At 40.6% G+C, this 15,391-nt stretch overlaps 1 protein-coding gene across 4 annotated transcripts in view; it reads left to right on the forward strand.

Moving 5' to 3' along the window:
• The first annotated feature begins 1,646 nt into the window (after window positions 1–1,646).
• Window positions 1,647–15,391, forward strand: part of kpna5 (karyopherin alpha 5 (importin alpha 6)) — a 37,467-nt gene continuing 23,722 nt past the window's right edge. Inside the window, exons 1-6 of one of the 4 annotated variants that reach the window (XM_008296708.1) lie at window positions 1,647–1,746; window positions 3,443–3,576; window positions 12,179–12,280; window positions 12,725–12,824; window positions 13,149–13,243; window positions 14,560–14,691. In XM_008296708.1, the coding sequence (XP_008294930.1) occupies window positions 3,445–3,576; window positions 12,179–12,280; window positions 12,725–12,824; window positions 13,149–13,243; window positions 14,560–14,691 (561 nt within the window). In that variant the 5' untranslated portion in view covers window positions 1,647–1,746; window positions 3,443–3,444. Of the gene's footprint in view, window positions 1,773–3,442; window positions 3,577–12,178; window positions 12,281–12,724; window positions 12,825–13,148; window positions 13,244–14,559; window positions 14,692–15,391 lie in introns of all 4 variants that reach the window. The other 3 variants (XM_008296712.1, XM_008296709.1, XM_008296711.1) reach the window with 3 other exon arrangements.

Raw genomic sequence — 15,391 nt, forward strand, 5'->3', positions numbered from 1 at the left:
ACGGCTAGACGAATGCAAAACTATTACTGACTGCATGGAACGACGGCCTGGCGTCATGGTCCGACCACTGCTGAAATCCCGGTGGACTGAAAGGTTGTAGCTGAAACGGGCCAATCCCGCAGCCTCAATCTGCTGATTAGTGATCTGGTACACCTCTCTGCATGCTCCGCCGCCAGCCGTGCTGAGGCCCGCCTGAGAGAGGGAGACAGAGAGAGAGAGAGAGAGAGAGAGAGAGAGAGAGAGAACAAGAGAGCGAGAGCCAAAGAGGGAGGAAAAAGGGATCCAGCTGCACCAGAAGTCGAGGGCATGACAAGTCACATTATTTTCAGTCTTTTCTAGGGGTACCATAATTTTTGTCCAGGCCTGTTTCATGAGTTAATTCTGTTGAACCACAGTTCAAAAGTAATGTCTGATTTTCATTGCTTAATTTTCATTGAATTTTTATTTATTATTACTTTTGTCAGATTCAAGCTATTTCTGTGACCGTTCTGTGGGTTTTTCTTTCATTAACTGAGAGGTACCAACAGTTTTGTCCATGTGTGTAATATGTCCTAAGAGATCCATCAGGTTTTATGCCCCTCTGGATAATATGATCATTCTGTGTCAATTCAGTGAAGGTGGTTGCTTGACCATCTCAGAATTTGTTAAAACTTTGTTGGAATGATCTTTTTTATCTGAAACTGACATCTGCCATTTGTAAAGCTGGAATTCCAACATTTTCATGATTTTTTACCCAATAGAAATTTTAAATACATCTCTTGCAAGTTGAAAATTGAGTGAGAGGCCACTTTCAGATATCTCTCAAAGAAGATGTCCTAGTCGGCTGACAACGGTGTTCCGGGTGGAGCTACCAGCTCCACTGAGGCATCACAGGTATAGTATAAATGACGTGTGTATCCAGTATTTATTTATATATTACAGAAAAAAATACTATTTTAGATAATATGCGGTTATTGGAGTCTTACTCTTAGTCTTATAGAGTCTTACTGCTATAGTTTGCAAGCTCACGACGGCAGATTTTTAAACACACGCCAGTGGATATTTATTTATCATATATGTTACGATATGTCTATCTATGTAGTCTTGTCTGTCATAGACAAGACTTTGCGGGTTGCGGAGCGCGTTTGTGTCGAGGTAACGTAACGTGAGCTGGCCACCGGTGAGTGGAAGGCAGAGCCTGACTCCATTACTCCGTGTAAAGTTACAATTCATTTATTTAACCATCACTATTACTCTGAAGGTGGTTAATTACGGTATATCTATATATATCTATATATATATATATATATATATATAAATTCATAAGGCAAATGTCTTGCATATTTACATATTGAATCTCATCTCTTCTGACATCCTCTGATCGATCAACAGGGCTGTTGCTAGGGACGCCAGTGTCCCCAGCAACGGTGTGTTGCACTACTGGTTACAGAAGTAACAGAGCCATATAATAATTAGAGGTTATTGGTTTATCTTGCTGCATAGTGTTTGGTTAGGTTGCAAATAAAAAATAATATTAAAAAACACGGAGTAATGGAGTCAGGCTCTGCCTTCCACTTCCACTTCCTCTGCGCAGTTCTGACAGCCTACTGACCTGACTGACAGTTGCTACCGGAAGTGGCGTGACACTGTTGATGTGAGAGGTTTGCTGGGAAAGTTTTAGTTGAACGCCATATTGGTCTAAAAGAGAGAGGGGGAGCAACAGGGCTTGTCGTCACCTGTACGCATTTTAGGTACATTCGAGACTGGGTAAGAATCACGGTGATGGGAATGTGGTACGGAAACAAGTTTTGTTGTCTTTTTAACCAAAATTATACGCGAGATACGTGACACAGCGCAGCATTTTCCCATGAGCTGCCTGTGAAGCTTGTTTCACAGAGTGGGATTAACGTTTGTATAAATCAGTTTGTTCTGTTGCACGGATAAATGTTGGCTGCAGAAATTCAGTAAAGCCAAGTTCTACTCTATTACAATAGCGTGTGCATTTGGTGTTCGTTTGACCGTGTTCACTCCAAGTCATGCTTTTGTAGATGTGTTGCTTTATTGTCTGCAGTGCAGCCTTAGCATGAACGGCTAACTATGAACGTTACGATGAAACTCCGAGAATAACGGCTAACTGCTAATTGGAAGAAAGTTTGACACGACCTTCATTTCCGTCATTGGAGCACAGGTGACATCCAACTACGTAATAAAGAAGTATTCTTCAAATATTAGTTTAAGAGTAGATAGTTCACTGTCATTGTGTGCAATCCCAGTTTTTCATTGAATTACCGGAAAATAGAACACAATTCTTCTAAGTTGTCACACTACGATTTGTTGTGCCCTGTATTTCCGCCACCCTTTAAAATGACACAATGTTGGCCGTTAGAACTTGCATGAAGGTGAAGAGTAAGATGAATTGAATAAGCACTGTAAAAATTCCAAGTTTTGCTGCCTGTCAAAAATCCTGAATCTAGTGTGTGTAATCATTGTAAGGTACTGAGTCAACATGAGTGGATTAACTGATGTAGAGCCAAACATGGCAAAGTCATTGTTGGGTACTTATTATTTTTGCTTCTCTGAAACCAAAGTTCGTTTTCCTCTAGACTTACTCCAGGGATTGGCTGATACACATGTTGTATCAGTCTGGGGCACTACTCTTTAAATATGGTTAAATCACTTTTAGCATGCTTGAGTCAGAGGCTGAAACATTCAATTTTATTTGCATCCATCTAATCTAATACCCTGAAAGAATTTTTGGGATAGATTTATTTATCATGACAACAATTTATTATTTTTTTTTTAAAATAACATTGTGCTTACTTGAGAGAACTTAACTACAGAACCCTTCAAGTATGCACTGGGGCACCAGATTCATGTATGTACTGTATGTCTTGTTTTATATATCTGCTGTTACAGATGTCAATTTGTCCATTAGTATGCATTACTATAGATGACTTTGCTATTTACGGACTTGTGGCTCTGGCAACAGTTTCAGATGGATTTTAAGCTGGCTTCAAAAATCTAAATGACCAGTCTAATGTGAAATTGTCAACATTATAATTATGAAATGTAGATTATCCTAGTGTGAAGAAAGCTCCCTGATCCAAAATAGATGGTGTCCTTTTGTATAGGTTATGATGTATGATAGGAATGTGACTTTGGGAACTCATTGTAAAATACATTGTTTTATTGTAGTATTATGGTGATTGTTTCTACATCCCTAAAAACAGCAGATGGAAAGTCTTTGGTTGGTCAATTTTTGCCTCTTCAAGATTACTTTTTTGTACCTTAATTCTTACAAATAAATGGAGTAAGCATGTAATGATAACTGCAACTGCTTATGAAGTTATGTGGAATGAAATGTAGTTGCAGAGTCATACATCCTTAGCATTTGTGTAGGTTTAAGTTTGATGAATGAAGACACATGGATCATTAAACCCTGCCATTCTGCCTTACTCTTCAGACATGATGGCAAGTCCAGGGAAGGACAAGTACAGGATGAAGAGCTATAAGAACAAAGCGTTGAATCCTCAAGAGATGCGTCGAAGGAGAGAGGAGGAGGGCATTCAGCTACGGAAACAAAAAAGAGAGGAACAGGTAAACACTGTCTAACTGTTCGCACAAGAGATGCACTAATGGTCTTGTATTGTAGACAATCTCATCTCTGCTTTTCAGAGGAATTTTACCGATCTTATTATTTAATAAATAAATAAATGACGGAACAGTCTAAATTTTCCTAGAAATCTGACGAACACCCTCCCCTCTTCTAATTTCTTGGTTTCTACATTCTTTACTCCTTTCTTCAACTCCGCTCCTCAAGACAGCCATACCTCAGAACCATGTCAATTTAGTATGTCATGTGGCACAGCTACATCATCTTTCAATTGTTTAGTTATAGACTACCACTGTATTTTGTGACATCTGTCATGTGAGCACAACATTGGTAATGACAACTTGTAGTTTCTATTTAATTTTATTTGCATTTACAGCATGATACTGCAATGTAATGTACAGAAAAGCCACATTTTTATTTTTATTAAACACACACCAAAAACGTACTGTATAAAAAACGAATGATGTATATTGCTCCTTTGGTAAGCCTTCTTTCTCCTTGCGATTCATTTTAGGAATTGAGACAGCCTTCAAGATTGCGTGCTGTGATCAATTTCTGGGTCACAGGCAAGAACAGAGAAGTCGAGGAGGCTCAAAATAGAGAAATCAGAAAGAGAGAAAGTGTTGTTGTCGGAGCAAGGCAAAAATGGTGGACCAAATGTGCCCAGGTTTTGACCAACACTCAGTTAGTATAGAAAGGCTGAAAATAAAGCCAATGAAGTCTGAAGACAGACTTTAGCTGCAGCCACTAAATCACTAAATGCCCTTGTTCAATCTGTTTCAAAGCGCTCTCAAACTTAAAATTAACTGTTGGAGAGACAGTCCACTTTAGAGTGATAATAGCTAAATTATCAGCAGAGTATTGGTCACTTTAAATCATTAACCCACGTTGGAATAATCTAGTTAACTCTGTGTATGGCAGATAAACTACAAGCTTGGCAGTGAATACTGCTTTTCTCCACATGTGAGGATCTTTTGCTGAATTTTTCTACAGGTTGAAAGTTTTGTTGCACTTGTGGCAGTGAGAGAGTGGTGCTCTGGATTTGGTAATAGCAAAAATGCATTGTAGAGGAATAAGAAATGGATTTAATGAGAAAAATGTGCATGATAATATGTATGTGACAATAATAGTAAAGACATCAATTTATTAAATTTCTCTAGTACCGAAAGCAGAACCAATAACATCACAGTTATTGATTCTTCAGTTTAAAATAGTTTTGCCACGGGCACATAATAAAAACAGGGTTTTGGTACCATCCCTACCCTCCAGTTTTGCTGATGATTTAGATCATACAGCAGGACGGACCTTTTATTTTATTTGTTCAGTGAATTGACAATCTTAACAAGAATGCTTTGCCTCCTTGTATGTTCAAATGTTCTACCAGAACAATTCCAACTGTTACCATTTTGAAAGGACATGTTGGTTCATCCCTGCACGATGGGTAGGTGGTTAGCACTGTCGCCTAACAGCTAGAAGATCCCCGGTTCGCTTCCCAGTTAGGATGCCTGGGATCTCTCTGTGTGGAGTTTGCATGTTCCCAACTAATAAGGCCAATATTTAGCATTTGGCCGATTGTTGGTTTAATTATTTTTATTAACCAATTACTAACAAAATACCTTAAATGTCCTGCTTTGGCTCTGATGCAGCTCTCTGTCTATTTGCACTCTGTTGTCTCAGGCGTGTCCTGCCACTGTTAACAGGCAGGCACAGACAAGCACATTTGCAGAGTGGAGCACCTGTTATGAATGAGTGGAACTGTATTTCAAAGGTGATGTTGCTGACTTTGTAATAAACACAGCAATCTACTCAGGGATGCCTAGTTTCCCCAATACCCTAAAAGGCCAGAACAATTCACTTGTTGGTGTCAGTGTAACTGGAATTAATTTTGCTAAAGGTGCTAGACTAAGGCCAGTTCTATGACGTTTGCTGTGCCTCTTAGCTTGTGGCTAACACTATCTGGAGTCAATAACATTTTTCTTAAGTAAGATGACACTCTGACAGTGATATCACTCTAAGCAGAGACACAAACTCCAAAAACTGAACAAGAAGCACAGCCATTGCCAAAAATCAGGAAATTTGCTTCTTTTACAGTAGTACAAGTGGAAGAGGACATACTCTGTTCAGTCGAGTGATCTTACAGTAAACTGGAAAGAGCGTCCTAGTGTCACGTGACACCCTAATGTCATCACTCCCACATACATTGTCAATTATAGTACTCATTATTAAAGAAGTAACTGGGAAGAAGCCAAGTTATGAACAACAGGTCCCCTGCTATCACATGCTGTTCATATATAACATTAAATGTATATATGTATATATTCAGTATTAATAATCCTTATTAATTAGGAAGCCTAGTTTTGTGTGACAGACAGGGTTCCTGTTATCACATGCTGTTACTAAATGCAAGTCATATATTACCAGCACATGATAACACATATGATAACAGGGAACCCCAACAATCATACATTAATTTATGAGTGACAGGGTCCCTGCTACCATATTAACAGCTTGTAATAGCAGGGACCCTGCCATTCATAACGAGCCTTCATGTGTATCGGTTTCAAATAAGGGTTAATGGCCTTCCTTGATTACCTATAATTGGTATCAATCCTAAGAAAAAATCAGTCGATTCTACAATTCTACAATTTCATGTAGCAGACACTTTTATCCAAAGCGACGTACCTCTGAGAGCAGATACAACACAAGCAAGGATCTAGTCAGGGGAAAACAATCTAGATAAGTGCCATAGAACAAATTCAAGTGTGACAGGGTGTTGATGCAAATAGCAGTTATGTGGGAGGTAATAGGATGTTTTTTTTTTTTTTTGGTTTATTTGTTTTCGGGCTGTCAAGTGCTAAGGTGTTCAGTGAAGACCTGGGTCTTCAGTCTTTTCTTAAAGACTGAGAGGAAATCAGCAGATTGAACAGAGTTTGGTAACTCATTCCACCACTGCAGAACCAGAGAGGAGAAGAGTCTAGCTATCGACCTCGGACCCTGTTGCGGTGGTTGTATCAGGTGGGTTTTGTTGGTCGAGCGTAGTGAGCGGGAGGGGGTGTAGACCTCAATGAGAGAGCTCAGGTAGGAGGGAGCTGTTCTCGTTGTGGTTTTGTAAGCAAGTGTCAGGGTTTTGAATTTGATGTGGGCAGCAACTGGAAGCCAGTGAAGCAATCTGAACAGGGGGGATGACGTGCTGTTTTTGGCTGGTTGAAAACTAGACGTGCTGGTGCATTCTGGATCATCTGTAGAGGTTTAACCGTGGACGCGGGGAGGCCTGCCAGTATGGAGTTGCAGTAGTCAATGCGTGATATTATTAGAGCCTGTACCAGGAGTTGTGCTGCATGTTCAGACAGGAAAGGTCTGATCTTCCTGATGTTGTACAGGGCGAATCAACATGACTGAGCAACAGAGGCCACATGAGCCTTGAAGGTTAGTTGGTCATCAATCATGACACCCAAGTTTCTGGCAGATTTTGTGGGTTTGAGTTGGGTTGAATCAAGCTTGATGTTTATTTCTTGTTGTGGAGAGGGACTGGCTGGGATGACGAGCTCAGTCTTAGAGAGGTTGAGCTGAAGGTGGTGTTTTTTCATCCATGCCGAGATGTCTGCAAGGCATGATGAGATCCGGGCAGAGACCGTATGGTCGTCCGGGGGGAAGACAGGAAGGGCTGGGTATCATCAGCATAGCAATGGTATGAGAAACCATGGGACTGGATTATTGCACCAAGTGAGGTTGTGTAAATTGAGAAGAGAAGGGGACTAAGCACTGACCCTTGAGGAACCCCTGTAGATAGGTTGTGCGGTTCGGACACTTCTCCCCTCCAGGATACTTTGAAGTATCTTCCTAAGCGGTAGGACACAAACCAGCGGAGGGCAGATCCAGAGATGCCAAGCTCAGTGAGTGTGGAGAGGAGGATGTGGTGGTTTACCGTGTCAAAGGCAGCTGACAGGTCTAGCAGCAATAGAGCTGAAGACTGTCCAGCAGCTCCAGCAGAACGCAGTGATTCTGTTGTAGATAGGAGTGCAGTCTCAGTAGAGTGACCCCGTTTATAACCAGACTGATTCAGGTCATACAGATTGTTGTCACAGAGGAAAGTAGAGACGTGGTTGAAGACAGTTCGCTCAAGTAGTTTCGACAGAAAGGGCAGTAGTGAAACTGGTCTGTAGTTTTCAACCTGGGCTGGGTCAAGTGTAGTTTTTTTGAGTATTGGAGTGACTTGAGCTTACTTAAATGTAGCGGGGAACACACCAGTAGCAAGTGAGGAGTTGATGATATGTGTTATTACAGGGTTAAGTGCTGAGGAAATGGTTTGTAAGAGGTTGGATGGTGTCGGGTCCAGTGGACAGGTAGTAGGACGAGAGTCCAGCAGTAGCTTGGACACTTCCTCCTCAGTCAGGGGGGAGAACGAGGAAAATGTGGCCCTATGAGCTGGCGGCTGAACAGTGAGTTGGTCAGACTCAGAGAACTGGTTACTGATGGCTTTGTCCGTAAAAAATGAGGCAAACACGTCTGCAGTGAGCAGAGTGTAGGGTGGAGGAAGTGGGTAGAGGAGTGAGTTAAAAGCAGAAAATATTTTTCGAGCATCTGTTGTGCCACAGATCTTGTTCTGATAGTACTTGGTCTTAGCAGTTTTTAAACTGGAGGAGAATGATGCTAGTAGACCTTGATAAGGTTGTGGCAGAAGGAGACTATTTGTGGAGGAACTGGAGAGTCATCCAGTAAGGAGACAGTGAATTGAATAAACTAGTGGTCTGACAGATTAAGTGGAGTGACACTCAGATTTGTTGTGGAGCAGTTTCGACAGAAAATCAGGTCAAGCTTGTCACACGGTTTGTGTGTGGGAGGGGTAGAGACCTGCTTCAGGTCGAAAGATGCCGTAAGTCAGCGGTCCCCAACCACCGAGCCACGAACTGGTACCGGGCCGTGGGTCATTTGGTACCGGGCCACACAGATAGAATAAAAACGTTTTATTGGTTTATTTTTATTTCCAGCGGAGTCTGCAGGGTGTTTTATTTTGAAACATGACTAGCTCGTCTTCCCGTCACTTCCGTTTGTGTTCATTTCCCGCACTTGACTGTCAGTTTTTATGCCCGGCTGCTAAACGAAGCCGTCAGTCAAAAACAAACGTCTCAGGAGAGCTGCTTTGGAAAGTGGGAGAGACTTGATACAGAGACAGAGAAAAAGTAAACATGTTAAGCAATAAAAAGTAATTTTATTTATTTATTAAACTTTTTCATAGAAAAAGAGCACAATTGTTATTTGTTAGGTGCACAATGACCGGTCCGTAGAAAAATTTCTTGCTTAGAACCGGTCCGTGGTGTAAAAAAGGTTGAAGACCGCTGCCATAAGTGACAGAAAGTCATTTCCTTGGGCTTTGTCTGTGTGGATATTCAAATCTCCCATGACAACAAGTGGTGTGTCATAGTCCTGAATGACTGAGAGTAGTATGTCCAGTTCAACTTCAAAGTTTCCCAGCGGACACCCTGGAGGACGATATATGACAACAACATATAGCTTAACCGGTCCAGTGACACTGATTGCATGGTATTCAAATGAGGAGTTGTTGCTCGGCAGAGAGAGCTTAGTGAACTTCCATTTTTTGGAAGTGAGGACTCTTGTACCACATCCTCGTCCAGCACTGCGGGTGTGTGGGAGAAGGTGGAGGCAGCAGAGAGTGCAGCAGGTGTGGCAGTGTTTTCCTGACGGATCCAGGTTTCAGTCAGGGCTAGGACCTGAATATCTGAAGAATTAACCAGTGTTTGGATTAATTCTGTTGTGTTTACAGCAGACTGACAATTCCACTGGCCAAGGTTGAAGTACAAACCATTAATGGAGGCTTTTACGAGAGAGCGGAGGTTTTCAGGGTTGTACTTTCTGTAGCAAGTGTGTTTATTCCGAAAGTTTTGGATAACAGGTGTGGTATTGTAGCATATGGTGGATGAGGCAGGCTACAGGTGCAGATAATACGAAAAATAGGAAGAGACTAACCAGTCAGTGTCCTTGCTCGGTGGACTCACACAGGTCTTTACCCAATTCGGTCTTCACACGAAAGGCTGACGCTACAGCATAGCACCATGTGTTTAAGTACCAGGACGTACTATGGCTGAACCCGCCCCTTTCAGATTTTCAGCCAGGTAACAATAGAGGTAACGGCCCACCTATTGAAACTCAGAGAGTGAAACCGGGAAGTGCTCTGTTCCAACAAAGACTGACACCTACCTGACAACTCGTCCTAGTCAAACTCAAATCCAAGCTCCAAAAACACTCACCAACTAACTACTATCTCCTATGTTCTAGATCTCGGCTTGCTCTGTTTGGAGCTAGCTTCAGTCTCTCTTTTTCAAGGCCTTCAGTGAAAATCCCACCCCTTTCATATTTTCAGCCAGGTAACAATAGAGGGAACGGCCCACCTATTGAAACTCAGAGAGTGAAACCGTAAGTGCTCTGCTCCAACAAAGACAGACAGATTCCTAAACAGAACCATGTCTGCAGTCCACTATAAAAGTCTGCATCGATCTGTGCACATGGACACGGAAAGCAAGAATTGACCCTTAAAGAACAGCAGTGTTTTAAATGAAGGCATATTTGCTGCGAGTTGCCTTGATGTCCAACAGGTGGGCTCTGTGTGCATACAGTGATCTACTTCACTCTCTGCAGACATTGTGAGCATGTCAAGTGCTGTTTTTCCTCTCTCACAAGCACATTACACCTCTGTGGCACTTTGCTGACCATCCACAGAAGTAGACATTCCAAATACACCATCAAACCCATCTGTAAACAAGGTTTTACCTGTACAGACCAACACATCCAACTTTGCAAAGTGTCTGTCCGACAAACATGCCAACTTGTTTAAAGGTTTCAAAGAGTTACAGATTAGCAAATGTAGTTGATAATATAATGACAATATGCTTATGATCTCACATACATATCAAATAAGTGTTATTTACTTGCCACAAAAAATACTTTTTTTAACCATCAACATTTAATGTTGTGTATGCATGTCTGCATCATGGCTCCACATGGCAAAGAATCACATAGGAACCTAATTGTGAGATTTTGCAAAGATGAAAAAAGATACAAGAACTCAATGACCAACTAAAATTCAGTGGTCAAATCATTGTAGCAATAATCAGGAGGTATACAATAAACCATAATACTACTAGACGGAGCTGCAATGGCTGTTTTCCTAAAATGGCACAATGGACAGCGGTTAGCTCTGAAAAACACGTGGCTAAGTGCATCAGACTGGTTTGGAGCTGTAAGTGGAAATCTGAGTTTTTTAGACAACTTAGACAGTGTGAAGGACAGTGCATACATCAGTCTCTATAGATAGCACTTAACAAAAAACCCTTGTTTGCTGCTTGGCACCAAATTACAAGATTACATTTTGTAAATGAAAAGCATTACATACATCGGGCTGCAAGAGCCCAAAAGGTGGTGGGGAGATGACAAGTACGGATAGAACCATGAATGCCTGTTAACATGCCAAAATACTGACAGACAAAACATCTCTCTGTCTCTAGAAGCTTTGCAGAAGAGAAATAATCCGACATAACGATCCAAAGCACACTGCCAAAATCCATCCATCCATCCATTATCTATACACCGCTTAATCCTCACTAGGGTTGCGGGGGGGCTGGAGCCTATCCCAGCTGACTTAGGGCGAAGGCAGGGGACACGCTGGACAGGTCGCCAGTCTATCACAGGGCCCACTGCCAAAATCACATAGGATTTTTCTAAAGAAAAAAAAAAAGATCTCTTCAGAAATTTGTGCAGCACTGGTATCTTCTATACTGAGGAGGGTTAAGTCTGCCATAAAAAATACAGCGGGACATCTGAAGTACTGAAAAAAATAGATTTGAATCTCAGTAATGAATGAGGTACTGACTTTTGATGTGTTGAGTTCCCTCTATACAAATCTAAATAACTAATGTACTACTATTCCATTTAGAAGTAATTTAATGACTATGAAGTGGTACAATTTTCAATCCTTTAGGTGATGCAAATGCACATTGTATGTATAGGCCTCTGATCTAAATCAAGATTCAAACCAGTGTGATTTAATGCCAATCCATGAAGGTCACTTAAAAGGAGGCATACAACATTCCCTTTAAAATCACAGCTAAATGCCGACATGTAGACAGACTGGCAGTCTAACCAGGGTGTCTCCTGCCTGCACCCTGAGTCGGCTGGGATGGACTCCAGCCCCCTGCACCTCTTGTGAGGATTAAGTGGTATATAGATAATGGATGGATGGATTTACAAATGTCACTACGTACAGACAGATTGAGGTACAGACGCACAACTCTCCACACACATTTAAAAATAGTTTTGCTGCAGTAATTCCCCCATACATTATATTCTACATTATTTAGGTGTATATAGAATCACTTTTATTTGTGCACTAAATACATGGCAAAATAGAAAATCAGACTAATCACTTTTGTCCCAACAGTCTGTCTGTTACAGTTAAACCTCTGTGCAGTTTTTGTACGTTGGCTTGTGTGTTTATTGTCACAATCAGTTCATCAGACTAAGGTGAAAAAAAATTAAATTGAAGGGTAATCATGTGACTTTGACATCCCACAGCTGTTCAAGAGGAGGAATGTATGTGTACCTTCAGCTGATGAATCAATGCTGGAATGTCCAATCCAGGATCCAGACATCACCTCGACTGTGCCTGTCACAGGTGTAAGTGTTGGCTTTTTGTTGTGTTCTTTCTTTAAAATAGCAATTGGCAGATATCTGGAAAAGGCCAAATAAAAACACATTTGAAAAGGTATAGCCTTCCTCTTGCAGCTCTTCCATGTCTGTTTTAAGCCCCTCCCACCACACATCCATGTGTTTCAAACATAAAAAGGTAGTTGAGATATCTTTGTGACTTTCCCTGGGATTTCAGCCCTAGTTTACCTGGTGAAAGTGTCCTCTGAACCCATTGTACCCCCACTTCCTGTTTTCATTGCAGAATTTGTTCCTTTTTTATGATTGCTCATCTGATCTGAGAGAACCAACCAATAGCAAGAAGATATTAAACATGTCTGCCTAAACTCACTGCTTTTTGTATAACTGCCTGGCTACAGTCTGATCTAAAACTGATTATAATTCTGAATATTTATGTAATGTTGAATTGTGCAGGATGGGGTCATAACACCAGATATGATTCAGATGATCTTCTCTGAAGACCCAGATCAACAGCTTATTGCTACACAGAAATTCAGAAAATTACTCTCCAAAGGTTTGTGTTGAAAAACATTTTTTTTTTAAATCCTGAAGTCTACACAATAATCTTTCACAGCTTTATTGAAGGATTTGCTGTTTCAAGCTTTAATAAAAGAGAGATGAAACCAAAAGAAAACAGTGCCAACTTTTGAAACCCCCTACTATATCACAACTGATCAGACTGTTTGATGAGTGTTTTTTGCATGAAGACGCTGTAACCGCTGTAGATGCAACTGTCATTTTGCACATTCGTTAATATAAACCAGTGTCTCTTTTAAACCTTTTTTCACTGTTTAAATTGGGTAACATTCAGAGCAGAGGTTTCTGTTGTTTGGTGCAGAGCCCAACCCACCCATAGATGAGGTAATTTCCACATCTGGTGTCATTACTCGTTTCGTGGAGTTTCTTAAGAGGAGTGATAACTGCACACTACAGGTGAGAGCTTCACAATACAGCACAGAGCCTGTGTGCTCAACAAAACATACCAAGCACAGGTCCAGTCATTTGGTTGTGTGAACATTTTGCTAGAACAGGGGTCGGCAACCTGCGGCTCCGGAGCTGCATGCGGCTCTTTCATACTGCTGCTGCAGCTCCTTGTAGCTTTGGAAAATAAATAATGAGTATTTTAATTTAAATATATTTTTATTTTAGCTGGTTAGTTTTTAAAATGGAATTCTATTTTTCTTTCTTTTTTTAATTAAAATATTAAAATGTAATTCTAAATTTGAAGATTTTTGTGAACTTGTAACATTAAAATAAAACGTGTTTCATTTTTTTGTCGCTCAAAATATGCGTGACAACCGCCGTTGTGCGACACCTGCCGGCACACGCAGTGTTGCCAACTTAATGACTGACTCTGACATGACAACACGTACTATTCTTCAGTTACTGTCGGTGCTGCCGTGAACTCCTCCCCGTCCCAAAGCGCTCATAGGTGGTCAGCAGTCTGGTCAGCAGTCCCAGCTGCTGTCAGCAGGACAAACAGACGGCATTTCTACTTTGCTGCAGGCGAATAATTTGGCTTTTTAAGATTGGCTTTTTATTTCATAAATACAAGGAGAATTCAAATTGACATTGAGTATTTTATTTGAAAGTAACCTTCAACCCAGCGTCTTTTTTTTTTTTTTTGAGTTCAGAATGTTTTTGTTAATGCAGAAATAAAATTTTGTTTTCGCTGTAGCAGTTCATTGAGTTCATAAATGCAACACACTAGTTTTTTATACATAGCATAAAGCTAACAACGATGTATGCAGTGTTATCGTCATCTTAGATGTCAAAAGGGTTTTGTGGCTCCCTGCGTTTTCTTTTCCATGGGAAATGGGTCCAAATGGCTCTTTGAGTCTTTAAGGTTGCCGACTCCAGCACTAGAAGATAATCAGCAAGGTATTCTAATGTACAGTGTCACTGCTTCTGCTTCTTCTGAAGACATGTTACTGAACACACATTTTGAGTTTAACATGTGATGTGAGCAGTGCCCGAAGAAGGACTTCAGAGACATGGCATATCTCATGTCCCTAACAAGTAAAATTTGTCTCACTCACATTAAATTTAGTTTTTAACTTATTTAAAATGTCACTTAATTGTATAGAATATGATTTGTTCTGTGTTGCTTGTTGATTTGTAATTAATTGTAAAGTAATGTGTAAAGTATTGCAATGGTTTCAACTTTGCATGTAGTAACTAACTGTGGTTTGACTGATATGCTATTTTTATGTGCTTTGTGTGTGTGTGTGTGTGTGTGTTTCCCACAGTTTGAGGCAGCCTGGGCACTAACAAACATTGCCTCTGGTACCTTCCTACACACAAAGGTGGTGATTGAAACTGGAGCTGTTCCCATTTTCATTGAGCTGCTAAACTCTGAATATGAGGATGTCCAGGAACAGGTGAGAGCTGACAAGGTAATATTTAGAACTTCCTGTCTTGGCATTGATTATGTCCCTGAAAACTCATCTATGATCATTGCAGTCTCATATTAAGATTATCTTTCCTTGAAAATATTCATTTTATTCCTTAAAATAGCTAAGATGTGAGTGTGCACCTTTTCCTCAGTTAATTTGTATCATTTCATTAATATGTAAGTTAGTCCCCACCTCTATCGGCACCTGCCCTTCTTTCAGCAGCTCAAGCACAGCAGCTCACCTTCTGCTCTGCTGAAACACTGTACAACTACTCTATGCTACACAATGGCAAGTGGTAATAGATTAAGTTATACACATGCAAACTGGAAACTGATTCTGTAGAAAAATATTACAGAAAGCCCCACCGCGCATGTTGACAGGATTGCTTCCTGAGGTTTTTTATGTATGAAACTCCCGAAGTCTGAACCTGTTTTTGAGACTATTCTTGATACACTTCATTTCCAAGCTACAGATCCTCAGCCATAGCGTTGACTGCTAATTCATCACAATATATCGTCCAGCATATAAAAAACTATTGGAAGGGGTCTTTAAAGATAAAAAGTATATTTCAAGTGTGTGTTTGTTGTACCTTTTTTGCTTTTACTGTGTATTTATCATTGTAGTCTAGTATTGTTCAAAAGAAATAAGGTCAGACAACAACGATGGTGTACAGTAGATGGCTGAT

The sequence above is a fragment of the Stegastes partitus genome, unplaced genomic scaffold (assembly GCF_000690725.1).
Source record: "Stegastes partitus isolate 25-593 unplaced genomic scaffold, Stegastes_partitus-1.0.2 Scaffold1148, whole genome shotgun sequence".
Classification (NCBI taxonomy): Eukaryota; Metazoa; Chordata; class Actinopteri; family Pomacentridae; genus Stegastes; species Stegastes partitus.